This window comes from Equus caballus, chromosome 2 (assembly GCF_041296265.1).
Source record: "Equus caballus isolate H_3958 breed thoroughbred chromosome 2, TB-T2T, whole genome shotgun sequence".
NCBI classification, from domain to species: domain Eukaryota; kingdom Metazoa; phylum Chordata; class Mammalia; order Perissodactyla; family Equidae; genus Equus; species Equus caballus.
The window spans coordinates 34,772,157-34,799,748 of NC_091685.1; the positions used below are offsets into that span (position 1 = coordinate 34,772,157).

Here is a 27,592-nt window from a genome sequence, read left to right on the forward strand (position 1 = left end):
AACAAAACCACTGTGGAAATGGAGTGAGTGTATTTTAATCAGGAAGCATGCCAACTTAATCATATAACCGTTGTGTTATTTAAAAACATAATTTTTCATCTTTGGTTCTATGCTGATGGTAGATTATGGCAGAGAGGGAAGAAAAGTGAGAAGAATTTTACTTTAGTAATAAGATTGTGAAATTGATCTCAACGGATGAATGAATGAACATCTGAGTATCTCCAGAAAAAAACAGGCATCTCTTCATCCCGACTCAAGGCAAATTTTGCTCACAGTGACCTAGGAGAAGAGAGTAAGTATGAGTTAAAAAAAAATTCTGGCCTAGTTTTGAGAAAGCCTGCCTGGAATTTTGAGTGTCCTGTATAAATATGTGCAAGCTGTATCATTAGCTTTTGCCTTACTGTCTGTTCTGCTTGCACGGCCCAATAAATCTGCTAGATTCTAGTTTTCATTTATCTATGAATGTGCCAGAATCTGAAAGAACAAGCTAACGAGAGGGAGGTTATCTGCCCTTGTGTAAAATTCCCTGTATTTCAGCTTTAATCATTACTATTTTACTGAAAGTTACCTCAAAGCAGGTGCTTAAAATAGCTAGAGCTAATGACATGGTCAAAACTAAGTCTTCTTAGTTCTCAACCTTTCTTAATCTTAAAGCAGCGTCTGCCTATGGCTTTGAAACGGTTTCCTCTCAATTCTCTCATCTCTTGTGTTGTGTTCCTCTTTTTCTGTGCATGTCTCTTGAGCCATCTGTTCCCCCTTCTTCACTAATTAGGTTAATTTTGGAGCCCCCTGCAATGTTTCACTTAAAAAAGTAGATTCTTGGGGCCGGCCCGGTGACGCAGCGGTTAAGTTCTTACGTTCTGCTTCTCAGCAGCCCAGGGTTCGCCGGTTCGGATCCCGGGTGCGGACATGGCGCCGCTTGGCACGCCATGCTGTGGTAGGCATCCCACATAGAAAGTAGAGGAAGATGGGCACGGGTGTCAGCTCAGGGCCAGGCTTCCTCAGCAAAAAGAGGGGGACTGGCAGTAGTTAGCTCAGGGCTAATCTTCCTCAAAAAAAAAAAAAAAGGTAGATTCTTCAGTATTTTTCATATTATTTTTTTATTAGTTGTCAACATACAAGATCTTTTGGTAAAATTTTGCAACTAAATAGTTTTTAGTGATTCTTAGTCCCTGTTGGGAATAAGGTAAACTGGTTTGTGGCTTTATTTATGATCTTTCCTTAGCCTTTGACTCTGGGCAGGAATCACTTATTGGGGAACATGCATAAGTTAAATACAGAATTGCAGTTACAACAGAAATTCAGGGTCAGTAAGAACCTTTTTTTAATTTTGAGAGGTGAGAGAATTTTTTTGGAAGGGGGGTTAAATGGTAATGTATTATGCCCCGCCTACCCTCTTAAGATTGTAGCTTAGTGATTTAATACCACTTTTGGAAGAGGTTGACACCTGCTCCCCTCCCCTCCTTCCCAGCAAAGAAAGGTGAGCAGGCTCATATGCAAATAATATGGCTTTATGGTCAGAAATTAGGGGTGGCTTTAATAAACAAGTTACCCTACAGTTTAAGAAATACCAGACTTAAACTTTGCTGAAACTCAAATAATTTTTGTTAGCATTCCTCTAATATTTATTTTGCTGAGTCCACAATTCTAAATTTTGAGCTGACTCATTCTACCTTTCTCTATAGAGTAAAATGCTGGATCCTGATCACCCTTTTGTCTGCACTGCAGCAGATGTGGAACTTCTTGAAGGCATCCTTTAGCCCTCTGTTTAGCCATAAATCCTTGTCAGGCTCTGTCATTTTAATGATAGATGTTACTCCTTGTTACAAAAAACACCTGGGACAGCTTACACAAATGCAGTGATACACGATAAAATGAAAATTAACTGTGTGATGAGACAGCAACAAGAACAAATGTAACACAAAAGGAGATTGGTTGAGACACATTTGTGGCGGACACCCCCCCATCTATAATCCATCTTTTCTTCAGGGCACTCAAAATCAATCCCTAGATTAAGCCAGATGTGCAGAGAACTAGCTGTGCATCTAGGTTGAATTTTGGGCCAGTATTTTGTCATAGCCTCTTCTCTGGTCCCTCTGGGCTCAGTATCAGGAATAGTTGTGTCTCTCTCTTAAGTCACTTAACCTTTTTTTCCCTTTGATTTTAAATAGAACATGCACACTATAGAAAAATTTAAAGTATAAAAATTACTTGAATGTGAACTAGTATTAATAATTCGCATGGGCATTGATAGCCTGAGTTTTGTGCTCTTGTATACAAACTATTAATGGGATCATGCTATTTAATTCTGCTACTTGTTTTTTCAGCGAATAAATTTTGAACATCTTGTATTCATAGAGATGCCCTAAGTCTTTTCTGGAGCAAAGTATGACAGAAAAAATACTGCTAAAGAATGTGTTAGAGACTTTAATGCAAGTCACCTAACCTCTCTGAATGTGTTTCATTGATTGTGTGAGGGCACAGGTTCCGTGGTCTGTAAGGTGTCTTTCAGCTTGGTAATTTCAGATTTGTAATCTCACTGCCCTTATAAATTGCTGTTCTCTGTCAGAGCCTAGTCCTAAGCTACAATTATCAGAGTCATCCCAAGATTTACCTGATTTCTGCTCATTTAAAATTTTATGTCATGAATCTATTCTTTCTCTGTATTCTTTATGTGGAATGCTTTCTTCTCTTCTCAAAATCTGGCTTGTCCCAAATCTGAACTCCATGAAGCCTTCCTTGTTGACTCTGGCTGCCCCGGACCTCCGAGTTTCTTGGTTAACCACACAATTTCCTGAGTGACGCGGCCTAGTGTTTTATTATTTCAGTTAATCGGTGTCTCTCAGGGATTGTTAAGCTGTTTTCTGAACGCTCCACTATCTTAACCATGAAGCTGCTACCTGACAAATTGTTCCCAAATGGTTATACCTTCTTTGACATTTGTCCCTAGTTTCTTAAATTTCTACAGTGCTTTTGGTGTCTTAGTAAGGAATTCTTATATTTATTGAAATGCCAAGAGATAGTCCTACTCACCTTTTTTTGGTGTGCTCTGGAACATGAGCTCTGACAAACCCTATTTTACTGCTTAAAATAAATGTTCATAAGATCATTATGGGAAATAAGCTTTGTGGTACCATAATTTCAATTTTGAAAGGGGAAGATACATTTTTGGTATATTATATTTATGTGTACGTATATAAACAAAATAAAAAGAACTTTGATTATTTAGACTCAAAGTCCAAATAGGCTTTGGAAAACATTCTTTATAACAACCAGTCATGTGCCACATAATGACGTTTTGGTCAAAGACCGAGTGCATAGACAACAGTGGTCCCCTAAGATTAGTCCCATGTAGCCTACGTGTATATATATATATATATATATAGTAGGCTATATACCACCTAGGTGTGTGTAAGTGCATGTTACGATGTTCGCACGACGAAATCGCTTAATGACACATTTCTTAGAACATACCCCTGTTGCTAAGTGACGCACGACTGTACCTTAATATTAAAAAATTGACAATTATCGTTCCATAATCAAAACAAGGTAGACAACATTCTATGCACTTTTATTTTTTTGTAAAATGTCAACTGAGGTGTACCACCTACCTTTCAATAATGAAGGAGATACTGGTACTTTCTATGAACTACTTCAGTTTTTGTTGCCAAATTTATTTAAGCAGGCTATGTAAGTAAAAAAATAAACAAGCAATGCCAGAAGAATTAAGGTGAGTCTCTCCTTTAAAACCTACTCCCACCTTCTATTTTCCAGAGATAACCACTGAACAATTTGGTGTGGAGCTCTCCAGACCACATGATGTTCTGCACCTGGATTTTATCGCTTACTATCATCATGGAGAGCTTTCCATATTAGCGATATGGATCTCTCATACCCTTTTTTATGGTCACAAGGTTGAAATTCTTAAGTGTTATTCCATTAGAGACTTTTATGAGATCAATCAAATACTCTTTCAGGGAAGTCTGTCTTGTATTATTTAGACCATCTTTCCAGTAAGGATTTATAGTGACATAAAGGATGTTTGCACACCTGCCTCCTCATTGTTTAAGGAGTTTGAGTGTGATGTCACTTGAGACTGACCTCCAACCAAGAAGCCATTTTTCCACTAGCACTAAGGCTAATATAAATTTCTGAGCCATGATACCGAGAGGTGCCTTTTCCAGGTTTAGAGACTGAGGCCATTCAGGAAGTATCTCTATAAACTAGCCATAGATTTAGATTGAAGCACACTCTTGTCTACTGTTACCTAACATGCAATCTGGAAGAATGAAAGTTAAGAAAGCAAAAATACATTTCAAAGGCACACTTACTCATATCAGCTCCACTGTCCTTTATGGGTTTGGAGATAATTGTCTATCCCATGTGCTGTGATAAAATAAGCTAGAGCAGAAGACTGATAACCAGAATGCCAGGTTATCGATAAAGAAGACTCATTGCAAAGAGGACTAGAATACTTACGTCTGCTAGTTGGAGTGTCTATTCTCTGCTATGCAAAAGCCTGTATAGCAAGTTAAAATGCTATGCTAAGTTTGCTTGGTTATTATGGAGTTAAGAATGGCGTGTAATATCCTATGCATGGTGTTTCTTTTAGGCATTTATCTGCAAAAGAGACCAGAATATTCACGTCCTCTGACCCAGATAGCCCCTCCCCACCCCCCAGCAGTGCTAGAGGATACAGTGTAATCCTTTGACTCCACTTTTCTGGACTTTATACTACTTTCCTTCTGTTAAATGCCTGCCACATGTCATTATACTCTAATCATAAAGTGAAGTATTTACAAGGCTTTTTTTTCTTTTAACTTTTTTTTTTTTTGAGGAAGATTAGCCCTGAGCTAACTGCTGCCAATCCTCTTCTTTTTGCTGAGGAAGGCTGGCCCTGAGCTAACATCTGTGCCCATCTTCCTCTACTTTCTATGTGGGACGCCTACCACAGCATGGCATGTTGCGCGGTGCCATGTCCGCACCCGGGATCTGAACCGGTGAACCCTGGGCTGCCGAAGAGGAAGGTGCGCACTTAACCGCTGCGCCACTGGGCTAGCCCCATAACTTATTTTGATACAACTGCAGACTTACAGAAAAGTTACAAGAATAGTACAAAGAATTTTCAGATACCTTTCACTCAGATTCCCCAAATGTTAACGTTTTACCCCATTTGCTTTATCCTTCTCCTTCCTGTCTCTCTCTCCTGTCTCTCAATCTTGTCCAAAACTTTGCTGAGTGTAAATCCTAAAACATGGCAATAGCAGATCTGAGGAATGGAAAAATCATTTTACAAAACAAAACTCGGGATGTATGTTTGATCTTATGTTATTTGGTTTAAGCTGAATTAGTATATCTAAGCTTCATTTTGTAGTAAAAGCGTTAACTCACATTGGCTATTACTGAATGCTATTGTAAATTTGGGTGTTCACCTTCTAATTTTGATAATTTCAGTTGTGCTCTTTCCTTCCTCAGTTTTCTATAAATCTTGCTTTCTGCTACTCTGTAAAACTGACATTCTCTTCTAGTCCCTGCGCAATTGCCAAAATTATTTCTTTCTCTTAAAGCAAGAAGGCTGCAAAGCACATTTTCTTCTTTGTTTTAAATTCATACCATACAGAATGCACTATTATGGGAAAAATAATCAATACTTGTGGATTACAAATGACCGTATCATATTACTAAATTGAATTAGGCTTCTAATCTATTTCCTTACATTCTTGGTATTAAAAAACCAAATTTCCGTTGATTGTGAATTACCAAAAAGGAGCTGCTGTCCATTTCTGGTTTCAGTGTTGCATTAGGAGTTTCCACAAAATATGCACTATTGGTTCTTGTAACTTTGTGATTGACCTTTGTTGGCCTCTGGGAGCTAATAGCTATGGTTTATTCATCTAATTGTTTCTAAACACACCGTCTCCAGTAGGACTTATTTCAAGCAACTATGTATCAGATGGAATATTTTTGAAACAAAAATGCCATTATCTCTTGCTTTTGAGGTTCCTGCAGTGACACTGACCTCTTCTTGTTTTAGATTGAGGTCTAATTTACAACCACTAAGGTGTACACATCGTAAGTATGTAACTCAATGAATATTGTGTGTATATCCATGTAACCATGACTTGTGTCAGGATATAGAACTTGCCAGTTCCCAGCAGACCCCCTCATGCTTCCTCCTAGTCCGTACTCCCACACTGATCTTTAAACCACACCATGCAGCTGTGGCTGCTTAATTTTTTTTCTTTCATTGCATTTCCTATATCATATCTCTCTTTTATCCGTTTTAAAATTTAGTTCCTTGCCCAGACATTTGGGATTACAAAGGAACTAGTATTTTGAGTCCTTCAGTTAATAACTCATAAAAATTACTATTCTTAGTTTCTATCTTATTTTTTTGACCAGAGGTATTAGAAGCTGCTGTTTCATCTGGAAGTCTTTTTTCAGCCCGCTTCTTTGTTGTCTACATTTAGAATGTAGATGCCATTCCAAATTTTTGTAGCAACACAAGAACAAACCTCCAATGCTGAAATTAATGTGGTATCTATAAAGAAAGATCTTTACCTAGAGTGCTTTCCTGAAATCCGAGCCATAAATGTTAACAAGTAAATAATGTGAGTTCAGGTACAGATGCAAAGCTCCTTGTGATAGTCTGCATTTGCCTTTTTACTGTCTTACAGCTGCCGCAGATGGGGGGGAGGGGAGCAGGAACACCGGACCTTTCATTATTTCCTGAAACCTCTCCAAGAGAACCTTTGCAGGTTAATTTTGTCCTTTTGGTAAAATAAAATAAATCTCCCAAGAGCCACTATAACATTTTTGGTCTCCAGCCTTCTGCTTAGGGCTCTGGTTCAGTATCTTAAAATAGTGCAGTATTCAGTTATGGAAAGGTTTTTCTCCATGTCTTTCATTTTTCATATTTTTATGTTTAAGAAACCTACTGTTATTATCCCCTGATATAAATAAGACACTAAGGGAAAATCCCTACTGTTATCATTGAAGCTACTTCTCCTCCAAGACTGGCCTTGACTGAATTTTATTTCTAATGTAAAATAGGTCTTTTCTTACTAAAAGTGCAGACTGATCACCAGGTACCAATTTATCTACACTGGTAACAAAAGGAGCTCTTCCAAAACCTGGGGGAGAATTTCAGGGCTTCAGGATTTTCAAGCCGTCTTCACGGTTCTCACGAAGATTTCTTCAGGCGGACTGTGGGCCAGAGCCGAGAGCCTGACGTCGTCCCCCAGGACCGCACCCGCCCAAGAATGTCCTCAACGCACGCACACCTTTCCTTGAGTCAAACTCTCCAGTCAAACTGCTTTTCCCTCGGAGATCTGGAACGCAGATAGTTTTATCGGCAAAAATCTAGACGTTGTCCCCTGTTCGTCAAAGCTTACATTCTTTGCCAGTAGAAAAATGGGGAAAACAGAACCTTACGTGGCAAAATGCAGAGAGCTATGCAAACACGGGCCGGTAAAATCACTAATGGGGGGTAACCAAAACATAAGTGGGATTGAACTCGGAAAAGTAAGGAATAGGGATTACAGCACAGCGAGAGGTGGTGTGAGGAGAACGAACTTTGTAAACTCTGAAGCGCTGTAGTATTACTATCACGAGGAGCACTGGGGAAGGGAAGAAGCGGGTGCCAGTGATTAGGCTTCGGTCTCCTCGTCCTCGGCTGTCACGGGCCGGGAGTAGTATATTCGCCGATGCGTAGTCCACTCCGTTGCCCTGGTCTTGCCAACTGAAACCAAGTCCCAAACTCACCTTTCCCGGGTGCCCCTAACCCACATTGCTCCTACCTCCAGGCACGACTCCCAGCGCGCACGCGCCGAGGCTAATGCTCCCCCGCCCTCATCTGAAGCTCCACGTCCTGCGCAGGCGCAGCGCCCCCGACCCGCCCCCACGCCGCGCCACACTCCCCCGGAGCGAGCGGCTGGAGGCCGTCCCCGCGCGTCGCGTGTTTTGGCCAGCGACTGCGTCGCGCCGTCTGACGAGCCGAATGCGTCACTTCCGCCCCCTCCCGGGAGGCGGCGCTGGGTCGGTGGCAAGCCCCCGGAGGGAGCCGCAGTAGTACGACGGAAGATGGCGACGAGCGGCGGCGAAGAGGCGGCGGCAGGGGCGCCGGCGCCTGGGGCCCCGGCGACGGGGTCGGAGACGACCCCGGGCTGGGAGGTGGCGGTGCGGCCCCTGCTGTCCGCGTCCTATTCCGCCTTCGAGATGAAGGAGTTGCCGCAGCTGGTGGCCTCAGTCATCGAGAGGTACCGGGCGGCGGCCCCGGCGGGGCGGGCGCGGGGAGGGGGAGGGGAGGTCGTCGGATCGTCTGGACCCGCTTCCCGGGCTGCCTCCTGCCGCTCGGGGACCCCCTCTTCAGCCACGGCTTCGGGGCTCCCCGGCCCCGAGAGACGACGGCTGGTCCGGGGTTCTTTCTGCCAGCCCGTGTAAATCGTCTGTGCCTCAATTTCCCTCGCGAGCAAAACTTTTGAGGAAGCCCTCTCGGGAGGGCGTGGCCGGACCTGTTTGGGAGTGACTTTGAGATGCATCTCGCTCTTAGGGGAACGTTCCCGGGGCTGCCCGTGTTAAGGTCAAAGCGCTGATGAGTTTGCATTTCTCGCTCGCACTCATCCCCCTAGCCTGGGCCGGAGCGGAGCCCGGGGTTTAGATTGGAGACCTACCGCATAACTTAATAACGGTCTCGGTGGTGCTGTAATCACTGCGGGCACGTGCTTTTTCTGTGCCACTGAAGCCACTAGTGACCCCGGATGACTTTCTTTTCCGGTTGCACTTACTGTATATTGCTGCTGTCTGATTTGCAGTATTTCGGTGTGTTAGTCTGAGAGGTCATTTTCCCAAAGAAATAGGTTTTTTTTTTTCTTTCTTTCGATAAAATGTCTTCAGACTCTTTTACGAACGGAACTGTTTATTGGTTTGCTGTTACGTGGTTTTGTCTTTTTGTACAGAGATTCTTAGATTGTGAGAGTTGTGTTCATACAGGGCCGTGGTATCAGAGTGCCTCCCTTTTCCTGACTTACCTGGCCTAGAGCAGTGTTTCGTTCGTTTAATTGTAGACATGCTTTTAAAGCCACTCACATTCATTTCCAAACCTTACTTCAGCGACTCTGTACAATTGCTAACTGGGTCATTTTAGCTTCATGCCAAGAAGGGTATATCTACATGTTATCCAGAGAGGCGGAAATTGCAATTTATTACTCAAGGGAGGCCCAGGATTTGACAAATTGTTCGTTATAGTGCTTTTTTTTAGGTTTGTGATGCTTTGGATGCAGTTTCTTTTATAAAAAACAAATTATAATAAGATAATGGTTGGGTTCGGTAACTTCACAGTCAACTTTACAGATGGATTTTCTTATCTAATTTTAAGCCAAGAATGTTATGAAGATGTAAACAAGTATGGAAGATACTATCAAATTGTGTAGCCTCTTTTTAACTGTTTTAAACATTTGGATTAGTGGTATTTTCCCTGAATTATACTCTTATGTTACTTATAATTGACAATATTCCACTCTTTTTAGAACATTTGCTTTTATGTTTTTATGGACATGAGCTGAGTAGGTTATAAAGTCATTTATTGACACCCTCCCCTACATCTGGTGTTCCTGGCTCCTGGCTTTTAAACCATAATAGTTCAGCAACTCCCTCCAGCCTCTGGAAGGAGCCTGTGTTTGTAGTCACTAGTAAGATCTCTCTTCATGGTTTAAAAAAGAAGTCCAAACCAATGGCTGTTTACTAGCGCAGACTTTTATTGGAAGGCAAGATCTTTGAAGTCTCTGTTCTGGTTTTTGTGGCTCAGTTAACTTTGAAAGCCTGTTATGTGTCCTTTTCAGGCTCTGTGAGAGGAATATGAGCTTAAGAAAAATTTCCAGAAGAAATATCTGGCTTACAAGTTCTTTATGGTTAAAACAACTGAACATATCAAGTTCAGTTTGATGTAGACCAGAGGTTGGCACACTTTTTCTGTAAAGAGCAGATAGTAAATATTTGCGGGCCATACAGTCTCTGTAGAGTAGGCAGCTCGGCCATTGTATGGAGAAAGCAGCCATATGCACTAGATAAATGAGTGGGTGTGACTATGTTCCAAAAATTTTATTTATGGACACTGACATGTGAATTTCATGTGATAGTTACATGTTACAAAATACTCTTCTTTTGATTTTGTTTCAGCCATTAAAAAATGTAAAACCATTCTTAAATGTGGGCTGTACCGAAAACAGGAGCCCCAGCGGATTTGGCCAGCAGGCCGTAGTTTGCTAACCTCTGGTTTAGAGCACAGAAATTAGTACCCTCCTATCAGTATTCTATTTCTCGAAAGTTTTATTTGCTTTTCAAAAAAACAAAATAAGGGTGTCAGAATTGTGGCAAATTTGTTGTGGCCCTGGAGTATAGGACTAGCTCAGAGCTAGCACTATCCAGATGGATTTAGTTTTGTAGCTAATCCAAGGTTCAAGTGCCTAGGCTGTTACTTTACATCTGTGACTGCCGCTCCCTTCTTCTGTGGTTCTGTTGTTATGCCTGCTGTGTTTTTCTTCCTTGCCTCCAAGGACCTTCTATTTTTCTGTTGCAGTCTACTACTCTTTTTGAAGACCTGGCTCCATGATGCCAGCTCTTACTTCTTACCTCGCAACCTGCTCATCCACTGAGTTCCTCCCTTCTTGACTGTGGGGGATGATGACACGTGTCCTAAGAGACTGCCCAGTACTGCTTTCTGTCTCTCTATTCTTCCATGCTTTTATGGTTGAAATTGACTTTTGGGGTTTGAAGAAAAAGTAGATAAAAAAATCCCTAGGTTCAGACCCTATTTGTTACGTAAGACTTGTAAGCAAACGGAGAAACAAAGGAGGAATAGATTAGCACGGATAAATTGGGAAGGTACTCTTAAAAGTGTTACTAGATTTTTAAAAGTTACCTGAGTTTAATTAAAGGGCACTTCATTTTCATTTCTATTCCCTTTTCCTAGCATGTCTTTTGGAAGTAAAGATTGAAAATCTTTCAAACACCATTGCTTTTCCAGACCAGAAATAGGGTTAGAACTAGCTTAATGGAGTGCATGCTATGTGTGGGATTAATTAGTATAATTGCTGAATGTAGTCTTATGTTTTAATGTCCTATCAAATATAGAATTCCTTTCTTAACTGTGCAAGAGATGTTGGTGAGCATGGTTGTCTTTGAACAATTTGACTGACTTTTTGTAGATTACAAAGAAAAAAATATGCCCCTTTTCCCTGAGCCAGGCCTTGCTTGCCTGTCCTGGCTTCCTGAGTGATAAGCGTCTTTGAGTCTCTGCCTCCCAGCTATTTGATAAAATTTAGGCCAGAGAGACCTGCTTGGGAAGGCAGAAGCTGTTACAACATCCCCAATAGATAATGCATGGTCATTTCCTAAAAATTTTGAAAGGGAGAAAGGAATGCACTAATGCTAGGATCTTGAGTTTATATGCAGTAGGACATAGGTTTGTGATTGACCTACAGAAAATAAAAGAAAGCCTGCCACCAAGTGATAGAGTATAATTGTAAGATTAGACCTCTTGACGAGTTAATGTTTCCATGTCTTCACCACAGGATTGTCAAGAGTATGAGGGACTCTCTGAAAGCTTTCAGTTCTTTGGTTAATGTGTATTAAGTACTCTGTGACACACAGCACATGTTCAGTAAGCATACATTTTTTTAAATGAATATAACCATTAATGTATTCATTATGCTTACTTGTTTGATGATTGTAAGTATCATGAAACGAGTAAGCGTAGTGGAGTCTGTACTTGGCCTTTTATGATTCTGCTGGGTTGAGAGGAGTTTGTGGAGCTTCCACAGTTTACAAAAAAGATAAGAATAGTATGTTATCTAAGAGGGACAAGGGCGGTGAATCCTTAGTCTTTTAGTTTGCCCTCTCAGATTTCCACCTCTTCCTAAAAAAACCTAAATATTTCCAGGCCCTAGGCCATTCTTTTTTTACTTACATATCAAGTTGGATTTCTCTGACCTGGCTGCTTAGCTGCTGTTTCTCTTTGTACTCTGCACCGCCTTTATTTTGTGTGGAATGCAAACTCTTCAGATCCCCTGTCTGCCAGCGGTGTTTCGGGAAGAAACAGATGTTTGAGGCAGATAGCTTGACCGCCTGTAGGAGAGAGATACTTACCTTTGCGTCGCCTTATTTTTCTTCCTCTGGGTTATGTTTGCCTCCAGTTTTTTCATTCTTCTCCTTCCTGTTTAACTGCTTGCCCTTTGTTCCATTTTTCCCCTTTCTTTTCATTCTCAGGTGTCTAGGTGTCTCTCAGATTCTTAGGGAATGAGGGTGGAGTAAGGAAGTATGGCAGCCTATCTTTATTAGCTGACTCATACACACTTGTTTCATTAAAATCAAGAGATAGACGTTGTTCTTTGGGCCACATGTCCACATGTCTACTCCCTCTTTCAAGTCTTTTTAAAACCATTTCCTCAGGTATATTCTTAGTTATCTTAGGCGAATTGTAAATGGAGCTCAAGACTGCTCCATTTTTTTTTCCTTCTCCTCCCGAAAACCCCCCAGTACGTGGTTGTGTATTTTAGTTGTGGGTCCTTCTAGTCGTGGCACGTGGGATGCCACCTCAGCATGGCTTGATGAGCGGTGCCAGGTCCGTGCCCAGGATCCGAACCTGCGAAACCCTGGGCCGCTGAAGCAGAGCGTGCGAACTCAACCACTCGGTGACAGGGCCTGCCCCAAGTCTGCTCCATTTTTTCCATGCCAACATTATCTGTCCCCAGAGTGCATTCTTTTTTCTTTATTGGAATAAGGCAGTTGTGTATTTCTAGGCCAGGAAGTAGGGTTTATTAAATCACAATGGGGCAACATTGAATGAGGCAATTAAATGAGTTTATTCCTATATTTTGGGTATATTTCATTATCCAAATGGGAATGAAAGCAACAGAATAAGTTTGTCCTTTGGGTGAGTAGTTTTTCTCTTAGTTCTGTAAACCTGGTCAGCTGAAAAATGGGAAGGTAAGCAACTCTGAACTTTTGAAATAAAGCAGAGAAGGTAAATAACTCAGATACGTCAAATTACAGCGTGGGAAAATCTTAGAACAATGAATAAGAAAGTACAAGGGTGGAAGTGAAGGAATAATTAAGTGTATGAGGTAGAAGCAGGGGAGTTTAGATCTATGACCCTTACCAATGTGACGGCCACCAGAAACTTTGAGTGCTACTTGATACTGAAAGGTTTTTGTTTCCTCCTTTTTTCCCTCTGTCAAGTAAGGAGAAATGATCCCTGGTGGGCAGGAAGATCCTTGCACATCATAGGTTCTCCGTAAATATTTTTTCTTGGTGAAGGAGTTATTCCAAGATAGGGAACTGATCTTTGATAAATACCCATTTATCCTTGATAAATCCCCAAATAGCAAAATGTTTGCAATGCCAGACTCTTGAGTGCTGTTTGAGGTGGTTTGTCACTTACCTTGGCACCTTCCAAATGTTGAACTTGTCGTTTTGGCTCCTGTGTTGATTTGGCAAGTGGATAGAGTCCTCATTCTGTTTACATTTCCCTTCCTAGGCTGGTACTTCTGGCTGGAGAATTAACTCTCTGAGGAAACTATTTAGGTGCATCGCTCTGCCTTTTCCATTTAATAAGATACATTTTAGTGTTTTCTTTGCTGTCTTGTTTCATGAATTGTGGATTAGCATCTGATTTGATAGAATGATGTGAGTGTATCCAGCCTTTAGACCTAGTTGGGCTTCAGATTTTCACAAGAAGAGAGGATTTCTTCAGCTCACATAAGGGATGTGGTTAAAAATCACTGGACTTGTTGTGATCTGGCTGTATCGTATGGGGAGAGGGGCTCTGGTACCTAATGAATTTTGAATTTTGGATTTTAGCATCTATCAGATGATTTCTTCCCTTGAGTTGTTGATTATTTTTTTTTCTTTAAACTTTTTATTAAGATTATGATAGTTTACAACCTTGTGAAATTTTGGTTGTACATTATTGTTAGTCATGTTGCAGGTGCACCACTTCACTCCTTGTGCCCTCCCCCACCCCCTTTTCCCCTGGTAACCACCAGTCAGTTCTCTTTGTCTATATGTTTAACTTCCACCTATGAGTGGAGTCATACAGAGTTCATCTTTCTCTATCTGGCTTATTTCACTTAACATAATACCCTCAAGGTCCATCCATGTTGTTGTGAATGGGACGATTTTGTCCTTTTTTATGGCTGAGTAGTGTTCCATTATATATATACCACATCTTCTTCATCCAGTCATCAGGTGGTGGGCACTTAGGTTGCTTCCACGTCTTGGCTGTTGGAGTTGTTGATTCTTTTAAGTTACTGCGTTATGGGCTGGCCTTGTTTGGTCTTCAGAATGAGTTACTATAATCTATACTCCCACTAATAGTATTTTGAGTGCTCTGGTCTACCCCTTTTTGGCCAGCACATGGCATTTTTAGCTTTTGGCCTTTGCCAATCAGTAACATAGGACAAAATGGTATCTTGTTATATTTTAACTTGTATTTCTTTAATTCTAAGTGATTTTGAAAATGTTTCCTGTTTGTTAGCTTTTGCCACTTAGTAAGCTTGATGCCTTGAACAAGGTACTTAACTTTAATTCTCTAAGTTTCACTTTCTCAATCTTGATTATCGGGTTGATAACAGCCTGCGAAGTAGGGTTGCTATAAGGATTAAGTAAGGTAATGCCAATAAGGGGTAGGATATCTGGCATATAGTAAGCACTAAGTAAATAAATGTCGACTGAATTATTTTCTTTGCAGCGAATCAGAAATCCTGCACCACGAGAAGCAGTATGAGCCATTCTACTCATCTTTTGTTGCACTTTCCACACACTATATTACAACAGTTTGCAGCCTCAGTAAGTATTCCACTCTTGTCACTCCCTTCTGAGGGCTTGTGAATAGGGGGTTGTATATCCTCTTGTTAGAGTGTTTGAACACAATGTTAATGAAGTCTGTATTTTACCACTCCTAACCTGTTCACCCAGGTGTGGAGGCAACTGTCAGTCTAATAAGGCTCTGGAAGTTCCTTTACCTAGGCCAACCAAGAGGGATTTGAAAGCTATTTGGTTTGGACACCTGCTTCATAACCCATTAAGTTATACTTTCCTTACCTTCTTAATCAAAAGCATTTTATTGATTTCACACATATAGTTACTAGTGTGTTAATTTCAGGGGGGCTGGTGGGGAGGATGGGTGGATACTGACCTGGGGTTAGCAACCACTAACCAAGACTGTGTTCCTTATTTGGTTTTGATGAGAAAGTAAATTCTCCTTTTGTGTTCTCTGGTATATGAAGGGATTTCAACTTAAGTTCCCCATCTTTTAAACTTTTCTACCCAAAAAGCGATCAAGCTCTTATTTTCCACTATTTCTGAATTTTTGCATTTTTAGTTTTTTTGTACTAACTCAGTTCTGAAGAATTCTGATTGTTTGTTTACTTAACTAGTTTCCTAAGCAAGTAAAATGAACGGAAGCTATTGGGTTGCTGAATAATCTTTCAGTGTCCAGTGCTGTTTATTAGAGGCACTGGCTACTTGTAGAGGAGTCACTTTCAGCTTGAAGAAGCTTTGTAGGAAACCCCTTTGCAAAAAGGCGTTTAGAACCCATGGGAAAGGATAGACAGTCTCTGCCAGTGGTTAAGAGCATGAACTCTGGAGCCAGACTTCCTGGGCCTATAAGTGATTGGGGGTTATCCATGCCGGGATGCTGTTGTCTGCCCCTTGGGTTGTTGGCTCTGAATAATTATCATCATAGAATGATACTGGGAATGTTAGACATGTGAAACTCAGTTCTTGTTTTGTTTGATTTATTGACTGATTTATTGACTATGAAGTGAGATATAGCAGTCTGGGGTTAAGTAAAGCTTATTACTTTCTCAGTTCCTCGGAACCAACTTCAGTCGGTGGCAGCAGCCTGTAAAGTCCTGATTGAGTTTTCTCTCCTGCGTCTGGAGAATCCAGATGAGGCTTGCGCTGTTTCCCAGGTGAGAGTGATGGCCCCATTCTGGCCCTTATTTTGAGGTAGGATTGTGACTGAGTAGTGGAATGATGGAGAAGGGATGGCATAGAGCAGAGGATGGTAAACTTTTTCTGTAATAGGCCAAATAGGAAATAATTTGCTGACCAGCCAGTCCTTGTTGCAGCTAGTTGCTGCCTTTTAAACTCTGCCTTTGTAATGTGAAAGCAGCCACAGACAATACGTAAATGAATGAGGGTAGCTGTGGCCAGTAAACGTTATCTATGAAAATAGGCAGTGGGCTGAATTGGGGCTGTGGTTTGCTAACCTCTGGGATAGAGAGCTGCAGAGACTTTTTCAAGGATTGCAAAGTTACCTGTCTTCAGGGGCCAGGCAAGTAACACCAAATGAGTAATGCATGCTAGTGAGAAGGGTGCAGGACCCAGCTAAAGGGGCCGATCACTGTTTGGCTTCAGCTGTTTGTTGCTATGCAGGAGTACAGGCTCAAAGTTGCTGTGTCTTGTGAATTATTGAGAGAGAGAAGAAATCTGGATTAGTATGTTAAGCCTTCCCTGTTTTGAAAAGTTAGCCATAACTTCAAATTAAAAACAACAGCAACACCGTGAGGACAATAAGACAAATCTGCAAGCCCGATATGGTCTGAGGATAGTCAACTCTGATCTCTGCTTTAGTGTTTTTCCTAATTTGCAGTTCTTGATATAAGCCTAAATTTGGCCCTGTGCCACTTAGAAGTCCCAGAAGAGTAAAATCTTCTAAAAGACATATTGCATTTGTTTTCTTTCAGAAACACCTGATTCTCCTCATCAAGGGCCTGTGCACTGGGTGTAGCCGACTAGACAGAACTGAAATTATCACGTTTACAGCAATGATGAAATCGGCCAAGCTGCCGCAGACAGTGAAGACGCTCTCAGATGGTGGGTATTCCTTTGCCAGACGGTTACTTGGCCGCTTCCCTGTCCAGCTTTTAGCTGTTTTGCCTTCTCATGGCACTGTCCTCATCCCTTTGTTTGCTTTTGTATTTTGTAGTGGAAGATCAGAAAGAGTTGGCCTCACCAATAAGCCCAGAGTTGAGGCAGAAGGAGGTACAGATGAATTTTTTGAACCAGCTGACGTCAGTTTTCAACCCTCGAACTGTAGCATCACCACCCGCTGGTCCACAGACTCTGGTGAGTTACTTTAGCCAAATGTCCTTATCCCATGGAGTTTTTTAAGATGAGAGAGAATGCTAGAAAAAAAAATTAACAAACATAGTTTATATTTGTGATATAAAATGATGTACATGCCTATTGTAGGAAAAAATGGAAGAGTACAAACCAAAAAAAAGCAAATCTCACCCCAGCTCCTTTCATCCACAGTTACTACTATTTTGATGACCATTCTTCCAGCATTTCTCATTGTAAATAAACAAATATAAAGAGCATGTACAATTTTTTGTAAAAGGCATCACTCTACCAGCTGTAGAATATATTTATTTTAGAGCTATATATTTTTGCTCTCCTCTTGGGAAAATAGCTTGTATTTTTCCCAGCATTAGAGAGGAATTTTCCCCTCATTAACTGGGAGTCTGAAGAGTACCGTGGAGCTGCTGCTTACTTTGGACAGTTGGCTTGCTTCTGAACCAGGGCAGCAGTCAACAGATGATGGTATCTTGATAGGTCTTTCACATCTTGTTTCTCTTCAGGCGGAAGGAGAAGGTGATGAGCAGTCATCCACAGATCAAGCCTCTGCTATCAAAACCAAGAATGTATTCATAGCTCAGAACGTAGCTAGTCTTCAAGAGCTTGGTAAGACTCTGATTGTCAGAAAACTGGTTTTTCTGCTTTCAAAAACTCCATAAGTGGGAAAGAATCAAGCAGCAGACAAAGGCCTATTTGTGAGGTCAAGCCTTTTTGTTAATTCAGGTGGCTCAGAGAAGCTACTGCGTGTGTGTTTGAACCTGCCATATTTCCTGCGCTACATCAATCGCTTTCAAGATGCGGTGTCGGCCAATTCCTTCTTCATCATGCCTGCCACAGTAGCAGATGCCACTGCTGTTCGGAATGGGTAAGGTGCTCCAGGCTGCATATGCTTTACATTCTAATGCTGCTATCAAAAAGAGAGAAAATGGTTAGTTGTTACTGCGTGTCAGCTTTCTTTAACTGTCGGATTGTAGAATCAAGTGATTCAGAGAGGCACTTTTGTTAATCTCCTCTTTTATGTTCCAGTTTTCATTCATTGGTGATTGACGTAACTATGGCATTGGATACCCTTTCTCTACCTGTGTTGGAACCTCTCAATCCTTCTCGTCTACAAGATGTGACAGTCCTCAGCCTAAGTTGTCTGTACGCAGGTGAGAAGTTACTATGTCTGGTCTCATTTTCTCAGTCAAGCACATGTATACTTTCAGGAAACCATGAGATATTTCTGAGTACTCAGCTGTCTCCCCCTTTACTTGGCCCCTTCCACCAAGGTTCATCTAATATCTGGGTGAAATGAGGTCTCAGTAGGAATTTTGTAAGTTGTCCTATTGTTCAACTGCTGACATTGTCTTAAATGCATGTTTGATTTCATAGTATGTGCAGATAATAAGTGTCTACTGGATATTGAAATGGAACAGTATGTAGTCCCTGCCCTCAAGGATCCTGTGCTGGAGCAGTGGGGGACAGACAGGAATGCATGGTATAATGTGAAACAGGAGGTGATAAGGCAGCAGGAGAAGTCTTGAGTGTTATGGGCACACGGAGAAGGGAGGGATTGCGTCTTGCTGTGGAAGCAGGTTTGGGGACGACTTCATGGGACAGGTGGTATCTGTTTATGTTGATAGATGTGACTAACGTTGTTCTCCCTGCTCTTACAAAATCCCCCTTCTTCCTGTTGATCGTGCCGCCTTGGAAGTGGGGCCTGACAGCTGGTGTGGACTTTCTTTGAAGTTACTGTTACAGTAACTTTTTGACCCAGTTCACTGATCCTTGGTTTTAAAATTCCAAGAGTTACCATAGCCCTGGTATGTCTTGGAAGATATGATAATTTCCAGAGTTCACTTGGTTCTGCAAGTGAGGATTTGAACACTCTTGGATACCTGGCCTTGGGACCACCAAGAAATTGCTGAGATTGCTCATCTCCCTACATTCTTTGAATAGCTTTATTTTGAACGTGTGTGCAAATGGAAGTATAAAAATAAAGGCAGTTTAAGGGGCTGGCCCGGTGGTGCAGCGGTTAAGTGCGCACGTTCTGCTTCTGGCAGCCCGGGGTTCCCTGGTTCGGATCCCGGATGCAGACATGGCGCCACTTGGCAAGCCGTGCTGTTAGGCGTCCCACATATAAAATAGAGGAAGATGGACGCAGATGTTAGCTCAGGGCCAGCCTTCCTCAGCAAAAAGAGGAGGATTGGCAGCAGATAGCTCAGGGCTAATCTTCCTCAAAAAAAAAAAATAAATAAATAAAGGCACTTTAATTCAGGGGAGGTAGCAGTCATGAAGATCTGTTCTTGTATCTCACAGGGCAGGTAGAATTTCAGCCAGGCTGTATCCCTAGGCAGAGGCAAAAGCAGGACCAAAAGTATTCTAGAGTTTGGGGGAACATATTGTGTAAGTCTGTGTGTGTGTAAGTCTGTGTGATTAGTGGGTGTTATACAACTGGAAGGAAAGTAGGACCCAATCACAGCAGGCTTAGAAATGCAGTCTCAGTCATTGGACCATATCCCGCAAGCCAGTAGAGACTGTTAAAGATTTCAAAGTGTGATGTGAGCTGAGCTACGTTTTAGGAAGAACATTCAAGCAGTAGTATGCAGGATATTTTGTTTGGCGAGATGAGAGGCAGACGATCTGTTAGGAGGAGTTTGCAGTCATTCACATGAGACACAGTAAGCACCTGGGCTAGTGCAGCAGCAGTAGGAACGGCAAGTTAGGGCTACATGTGAGAATGTGCTCTCTCCAAGCCCGTTTCCAGTATTTATTTCCTAGGCCTCTACCTCTGATCTTTGCACTTTTTAATTTGGGGTTTAATTTCAATTTTCAGGGAATTTCTTGAATATCACATGGATCTCAGTATACTTAGTCAATAAGGATTAAAGATTCCTTAAAAATTCTTAGTTGGATTAAAGATCCCAGATTTGGTTTGTTGGAATTTGATCACCTGGGATTTGATTTAAGGAAAGGGATTTGGCCTTGATGTCTTAGAGATGTACTAAGTGTGGGATTTTTTTTCCCTATAATCTTAAAAAAAACTTAACAAAAATATTTTAAAATTAGCAGATTTTATTTTTAAAGCAGTTTTAGGTTTACAGAACAGTTGAGCGTATTGTACAGAGTTTCCATATACCCTCTCTTCCCAGTACACAGTTTCCGTTATTAACGTATTATGTTAATATGATACATGCTATAATTGATGAACCGGTATTGGTACATTATTATTAACTGAAGTCCATAGTTTACATTAGGGTTCCCTCTTTGTGTTGTACAGTTCTGTGGGTTTTGACAAATGGGTGATGTCATACGTTCATCATGACTGTGTTAGACAGAATGGTTTCACTGCCCTAAAAATCCCCTGTGCTCTTAGTACTCCCTCTCCCCTACTCTTTTACCCCAACCCCTAGAAACCACTGATGTTTATACTGTTGCCGTAGTTTTACCTTTTCCAGAATGTCATATAGTTAGAATCAACTATATAGTATGTAGGTTTTTCAGACTGGCTTCTTTTGCTTAGAAAATGCATTTAAGGTTCCTCCATGTCTTTTTGTGGCTTGATAGCTCATCTCTTTTTATTGCTGAATAGTATTCTTTGTGTGAATGTACCACAGTTTGTTTATCCATTCATCTGTTGAATAACATCTTGATTTCTTCCATTTGTTGGCGTTTATGAATAAAGCTACAATAAATATTTGTGTGGATGGAAGTTTTTGACTCATTTGGGTAAATACCTAGGAGTGTGATTGCTGGATTGTATGGTAACACTACGTGTTTAGGCTTGCCGTTATGGAATTTACTTTCAGTAATCAGATCATGGACTTGCTTGTGGGTGGGTTGTGTTTTTGTTTGTTTGTTTTTGGTGAGGAAGATTGGCCCTGAGGTAACATCTGTGCCAGTCTCCCTCTATTTTGTATGTGGGACACCACCACAGTGTGGCTTGATGAGCAGTGTATAGGGCTGTGCCCGGGATCCGAACCCGCGAAACCCAGGCCACCGAAGTGGAGCGTGCAAACTTAACCACTACGCCACTGGGCTGGCCCCTGGGTTTTGTTTTTTTGTTTCAGTTTTGGTGGATTCCTGAGACCGACCATGCCATAATTAGAATCTGTGCATCTTTTGTTTTGCAGGTGTGAGTGTGGCAACTTGCATGGCCATCCTTCACGTGGGGAGTGCCCAGCAGGTGCGGACAGGGTCCACGAGCTCCAAAGAGGAAGACTATGAGAGTGATGCAGCTACGATTGTCCAGAAATGTGTAAGCCGGGCCTCAGGGACGCAGGAGCCTCAGTTGTTCCACTGAGGGGGTGTGGCCCATCCCACCTTCTTCCTTGGTTGAGGAGAGGATTGGAGTCCTCTCCACACTCCTTCCCTTTGGGTAGTAGGTCTGAGAGATATGCACTCAGCTTGTTTATTTGGTAGATTACTTGACTCTGCAGAAAACACGGCACCTTTGTGGTAGCAGTGGACCTCATGAAAGATGAGTCATTTAATCAGCAAATGTATTTGAGGGCTTACCATGTGTCAGTGTACTTTTAGTGGAGACAAGATGATTTCAGATAGCAGTAAGTGTGTAGGACCAATAAATGTGATAGAAAGTGATCTGATGTGGGCCTGGGTGTGTTGCTTTAGATTGGGTGGAGGGAACCCTCTGGGAAGGTGACATTTGAGTTGAATGAAAAGTGAGAGTCAATGCCATGTGAAGATCAAGAAAAATGTGACGGAATTATATCATTGGAAAGTGACTTGAGGATGTTTAACTCTTCAAGCTAAGTTAATTTGGGTAGGATTTAGCATTTATAGTGAAATAGGTCAGCTTGCTCAGAGTTTTGTGTGTTTGATATTGGACAGCTTGAAATCTATGACATGATTGGACAAGCAATCAGCACTTCCCGCCGGGCTGGTGGTGAGGTAAGAAGCACGTCTGCCACGTTCCTGTCTTGTAGGCTTTAAGATGTGTTCTTGTTTTGTGGCCTGTAAAATCCCTACATTCATATTTTTCTTTTGTGCATTTTCCAACAGCACTATCAGAACTTCCAGTTGCTGGGTGCCTGGTGTTTGTTAAACAGCCTTTTCCTCATATTGAACCTGAGTCCTACTGCCTTGGCTGATAAGGGGAAAGAGAAAGATCCACTGGCTGCGCTCCGAGTCAGAGACATCCTTTCTCGGACAAAAGAGGGAGTGGGCTCTCCGAAACTGGGGCCTGGGAAAGGGTATGTGTCTACTTGGCTGTCACTTCTGTTTTGTTTCCCTGCCGTTTTTTATTGATGGGGAGCTAGTGTAACTCCTCTCATCTTCACATCCCTGGAAGAATTTGCCTCTATATCTGGTTGAATTTAAGAGCTAAGATGATGATCCTAGTCTACTACTCCACATCAGAGCTGTGAGATTTGGGGTAGACAGTCTCTCCGATCTTGTTTCCTTACCTATAAGAGGGAGAAGATATCTGTGTAATATATATTTTAGGATCTTTATGAGGTTCAAATCAGAAAAAACAGTTCTATTTTGTATACTGGTCTCGTTTGACTTGGAGTTGATTACTCATTTGCGTGTTTAACCTGTAAAGTGAGGATCTTGCTAGGTCCTCCTGGCCTGCTTCCTGAAACGTTTCTGTTTTGATGAAGTCTGGACAGTAAGCCCTGCTTGCAAGGCAAGAAGTTAGAGATATGACTTCTGTGCTGTTTAAGGTTTTATTTTCTTAGCCCAGACGTTCCTGAATTTCGTTTCCTCATTCAGTCCCTACCATGTCCTAGGCTCTAGGAAGGCATTGAAGATACAGCACTAATCAAAGTGCTTGCCTTTGTGGAGTTTCTTTTCTGACTGGAGCAACAGTGAACAAATACAGTAATAAGCTCATGACAGCTGATCATATATGAATGTCATGAAGAAAATAAGGCAGAGCAAGGGGCTGGAGAGTGACAGGGGTTGTTCCTTTGGTCAGGATGGTCAGGAAAGGGCTCTGAAGGCAAGATGTAGAGAACACATGTGAAGTGACAGAGTGAGCCATACAAATTTCAGAGTAGAATTGTTCAGGTTTTGAGGTGGGAGTATGATTGGCATTTTCTAGGATCAGCATGGTCACTGTGGGTGGAATAAGAAATCGAGGAGGGAGAGTGGTAGAAAATTAGATCAGAGAGGTAGCCAGGGCCCAGATCACCTAGGGCAGAGTGTAATCTGTAGGTGTTAAACAGTTTTCAACAGGGGAGTGTTAGCATCTGATTTACTAGTGTCTGAGAAAGCAGCTGATGTGTGAACAGACTGCGGGGTCATAAGAAGGAGGGAGAACAGTTAGGAAGCAAATGCTGTACTCTGAAGGAGAGATGAAGGGGACTTGGAAATGGTGGTGGCGGTAAAGGCAGAGAAGGGGTCACATTGGGATCTGTTTTGAAGGTACAGCTGACAGGATTTGCTGAGGGCTTGGATGTTGAGTGTGCAAAATATGACATCAGAGTTTTTTGGCATGAGCAACTGGGTTGTGTAACTTACTTAGAGGGAACACCAACTTAGGAGTAGATTAGGTGGCAGGACAGGAAAAAATGAAGAATAATTTTGGCCGTGCTGAGTTTGAGATGACTGTCAGAGCTGTATTTGAGATGTTGAGTAGGCAGCTGGGTCATGAGTCTGAAGTTTAAGGAGGAAGTTAAATTCTGGACCTCATTCAATACATTATCCACTAAGTATCTTTGTCTCAGGCTCTGTCAGTTCTGGAATTTGCTGTGACCAACAAAAAAAAATGGACACATTCCCAAGAGACATGAAGTTGATATTTGTACAAGTATACATCAAATTGTATCTAAAGAATATTATAATACGGGCTTTTGACCTGGTCAGAAAAGTCAAGGCAGGCTCCCATGAGGAAGTGTTAATTGAACTGAAGTCTGAAATAGGCATTGTCATGGTAGGCGGTAGACACTAGGTAGAGTAGGGAGGCAAGTGCGTTGCAGAGACAACAGTGGTTTGTGGTTTCGTGAGTATGTGTCTTCACTCTTGGCAGTATAAAGGGAAATGGGAGGCCAAAAGGTACAGCCTGAGAAGTAGCGGTTAGATTTTGAAAATGGCTCTTGTTGAGATTTAAGAAGGGTACATGTACCTTGTATAAATTACAAGCTATAAGAAAGGAAAAAAATCATCCCAACTTCTACCACCCAAATTGATAAACAATCTTTGAGGTATTTTTCTGTGCATATGTGTAAAATATATTTACAAAAATAGGATCACTGGTTCAAAATATTGTAGACGTCTTTTCAGTGACACTATTATGGTTTCTATATAAGTTTTTAGTGGCTGATGGTATTCCGTTATATGAATAGCCCATCGTTAAGTAATTACCTTCTTGAACACTTATTTAGGTTGTTCCAAATTTCTTGTTTTGATAGAACATGCTTTGATAAACCTTCCAAAACATAAATCTTTGTGAGCTTATTTCATTATCCCCTTGCAGTAAATTCTAGAAGTGTAAAAGTTAGGACAAGGGCGCACTTATTTAAAAATTTGAAATGTTTTGCCAATCTGCTCTAATGTGCATTCCCACCAGCTTGTGTGCAGATGCCCATTTCCCCAGATTGTGTCGACAGTGGACATCGTTAGTCTTCGTGTTTGCTAATCTTAGAGGAGAAAGATATTATTATATTGCTCTTATTTGTATTCTTTGATTCCCAGTGTGATTGTAGTCCTTTTCACATATTTTATTGGTCATCTGTGTTTCTTCTTTTGTAAACTGCTGATGTCCTTTGCTCCAGTTTTCTCGTCAGTGTTTGTCCTTTTTTCTTACTGATTTACATGAACTCGTTGTATATTAGATATACTGACCCTTTGTCACATGGTCATTGGGACAGAAGGAAAAGTTTTACTCGGATTTAATGTAAAACTTTGCTTTTATTCCCTTTGGTTTGTGCCCAGATACTTTTATAGAATTTGGTAAGTTTTAACCTTTTTCTTCTCAAAAGAATGACTTTTAAAAAGTTGAACCAACATCTAAGTATCAGCATCCTCATATGACCCAGAAGCTTTGAATTGATAGTTTAAATTCCGAAATTGCATGGATTTGGAAGAGTTTCTTCTAGTCCTGGAGTTCTTAGCCTGAAGCCTGTGAATGCGTAGGCAGTCCATGGATGGGCTTCAGGGAGATTGTGAGCTTCTGAAATTATATGCAGATTTTGTGTATTTGTGCAAGTTTTTTCCCCTGGGGAATGGCCCATAGATTCTGAAAGAGTCTAGGACCCCGAAATGTCAAGATCCACTGTTTCCAAGGTTGTAAGTTATCTTAAGGTTTGTCTTTTCCATTTGCATTGTCTAGGCATCAGGGATTTGGGGTGCTGTCGGTAATATTGGCAAACCATGCTGTGAAGCTGTTAACATCTCTCTTTCAAGACCTGCAAGTGGAGGCTCTGCACAAGGTGAGGGGATTGTACTCGGGGAATCAGCACATTGCTTGCTGGGTCTGCTTCTGGATAAGCTGGCTTGAGCCATCAGATCAAGTTGTTATTTCCTGCTGAGTTGTATCATTAATTCTCTTTTGATCTTGTTACCTTTAGGGTTGGGAGACCGATGGTCCCCCTGCTGTTCTGAACATTATGGCCCAGAGCACCTCCATACAGAGGATTCAACGGCTGATTGACTCTGTCCCACTGACAAACCTGCTGTTGACATTACTCTCAACTTCCTACAGAAAGGTGGGTGGGCCCACACCGTTGGTAATTTGGAAGATCTTATATAATGTCACCTTCTCAAAATGAATAACACTGGACAACGTGGCCTTTATAAACTCAAAATTTGTGGTAGTCGTTTTGAAGATGAGAGGAATTCTTAAATGATACCAAACATTTGAATCAGTTATTGATTATGAGCCTTGTGATGCATATGGCTACCTGGTGATTTGTGACAACTCATTTGCTGAAGCCAACAGAGGACACTATGCAAACATTCCTTTTTCAGTTCTGTCCATGTCTCTGGTTTTGGAGTGCTTTTGTGGGATAAAGCAATGAGAGTCCTGAGGGGAGCTCTTAGGAGACTACCTCTTAGATTTAGAAAAAAGAGTAAGACTTGGGGAAAACTTTATGTGGTGAATGAGTTGAAGTGGGATGGCTCTGTTTCTGTGATCAGCAGTTAGAGAAACCTTGCTGTGTTCCTAGGCCTGTGTCCTGCAGCGTCAGAGGAAGGGCTCCATGAGCAGCGATGCCAGCGCCTCCACTGACTCAAACACCTACTACGAGGATGATTTCAGCAGCACGGAGGAGGACAGCAGCCAAGGTAGAGGCCTCTTTTCTCTCTCCTGGGGGAGAAGTCACCCCAGGACGTCCCTTATGGTTCCCTGTTTACCATTTCCTTTTGTCTGACTAGCCTGGGTCTTACTTTCATGTGCCTGTAAAGGTGACATGTTATTTAACAGCGAATTGAGCTGTTGAAGAGCAAATGAGAGAAACTACTGTGCTTTTCATTCCTTTCCCTCCAAAATCAAAGTACATCTCAGTTCTTCATATACCTTTTTGTCTTGATCCATTTTGTGAACTCTTCTCTGAGCTTTCCCAGTGAAACTCAAAAGGTTGTGTGTGAGGTGGTTGGTTTGGCTGTTGTCGTAGATTTGTGGCTTGGGGAAGCAAGGAAGAGAAACTCCATGCTCTGTTGTAGTGAACACTAGGACAAAACTAGCATTTCCTCCTGCCTTAGTTTGGAGAGAGACTGAATAAGATAAATATCTCCGATTCTGTATAATCAGTTTTGTGGGAGCAATGTAAAGTACTGTGAAAAGTATGACTCTTATCTTGGGGTTTACAATTGATAAGTAAAAATTTGCTCTTGAAAATGTTTGGCTTGTTGCCAGTAAAACAAAGTGAGGTTGTTTCTCTTCTTTCATTGGGCTCCTTTCAAAAAATATCAGTTCTACTGAGACATAATTTAAATACAATAAAATGCTCCCATTTTATGTGTACATTTGGATGAGTTTTGACAAGTTTATGCAGCCATGTAACTACCCCATAATCAAGATATCTTTGTGTTCCTTTTGACTTAGGCACTTTTGCAAAGCAGATGTACTGAAATTAAAAAAAAAAATTGATATTTTTGTTACTTTTCTCTTTCTGTGTTCAGATGATGACAGCGAGCCTATTTTGGGGCAGTGGTTTGAGGAGACCATCTCCCCCAGTAAAGAGAAAGTGGCGCCTCCGCCTCCTCCCCCGCCTCCTCCGCTGGAGAGCTCGCCTCGAGTTAAAAGCCCCAGTAAGCAGGCCCCTGGTGACAAGGGCAACATTTTGGCTAGTCGCAAAGATCCTGAGTTGGTAAGAGTGGATTTCTGAGGTTTAGGGGAAGCAGAAATGGGGAGAAGGGGTGTGAAAAACGGATCATTTGAAGCAAAACCTTTTTGAAAGTTGGAGAACTGTAATGTTTAAATATATTTTTACTTAGGACTTAAGCGTATTGATTGTGTTTGATTAAATAACTTGTGCTCCTGATATTATTTCTCTGATGGGTG

The 27,592-nt window shown here is 41.6% G+C and overlaps 1 protein-coding gene and 1 long non-coding RNA gene across 17 annotated transcripts in view; one reads left to right on the forward strand and one right to left on the reverse strand.

Annotated features, from left to right (window-relative positions):
- Positions 1 to 11: 11 nt before the first annotated feature.
- Positions 12 to 7,880, reverse strand: LOC138923216 (uncharacterized). The gene is made up of 3 exons (XR_011436534.1): positions 7,800 to 7,880; positions 858 to 1,045; positions 12 to 279 (listed from the first exon to the last, which is right to left on the reverse strand). It is a non-coding gene; the product is annotated as an uncharacterized lncRNA (long non-coding RNA).
- A 128-nt stretch (positions 7,881 to 8,008) lies between these two features.
- The window catches only part of UBR4 (ubiquitin protein ligase E3 component n-recognin 4), a 127,647-nt gene continuing 108,063 nt past the window's right edge, over positions 8,009 to 27,592 (forward strand). For all 16 annotated transcript variants that reach the window (XM_070260831.1, XM_070260832.1, XM_070260840.1 and 13 more), the window contains exons 1-15: positions 8,009 to 8,258; positions 14,747 to 14,844; positions 15,868 to 15,971; positions 16,749 to 16,878; positions 16,991 to 17,130; positions 17,646 to 17,748; positions 17,866 to 18,007; positions 18,169 to 18,293; positions 21,258 to 21,382; positions 21,976 to 22,035; positions 22,147 to 22,337; positions 25,421 to 25,520; positions 25,659 to 25,796; positions 26,256 to 26,373; positions 27,211 to 27,398. In XM_070260831.1, the coding sequence (XP_070116932.1) occupies positions 8,083 to 8,258; positions 14,747 to 14,844; positions 15,868 to 15,971; positions 16,749 to 16,878; positions 16,991 to 17,130; positions 17,646 to 17,748; positions 17,866 to 18,007; positions 18,169 to 18,293; positions 21,258 to 21,382; positions 21,976 to 22,035; positions 22,147 to 22,337; positions 25,421 to 25,520; positions 25,659 to 25,796; positions 26,256 to 26,373; positions 27,211 to 27,398 (1,938 nt within the window). In that variant the 5' untranslated portion in view covers positions 8,009 to 8,082. The remainder of the gene's footprint in view (positions 8,259 to 14,746; positions 14,845 to 15,867; positions 15,972 to 16,748; positions 16,879 to 16,990; positions 17,131 to 17,645; positions 17,749 to 17,865; positions 18,008 to 18,168; positions 18,294 to 21,257; positions 21,383 to 21,975; positions 22,036 to 22,146; positions 22,338 to 25,420; positions 25,521 to 25,658; positions 25,797 to 26,255; positions 26,374 to 27,210; positions 27,399 to 27,592) is intronic.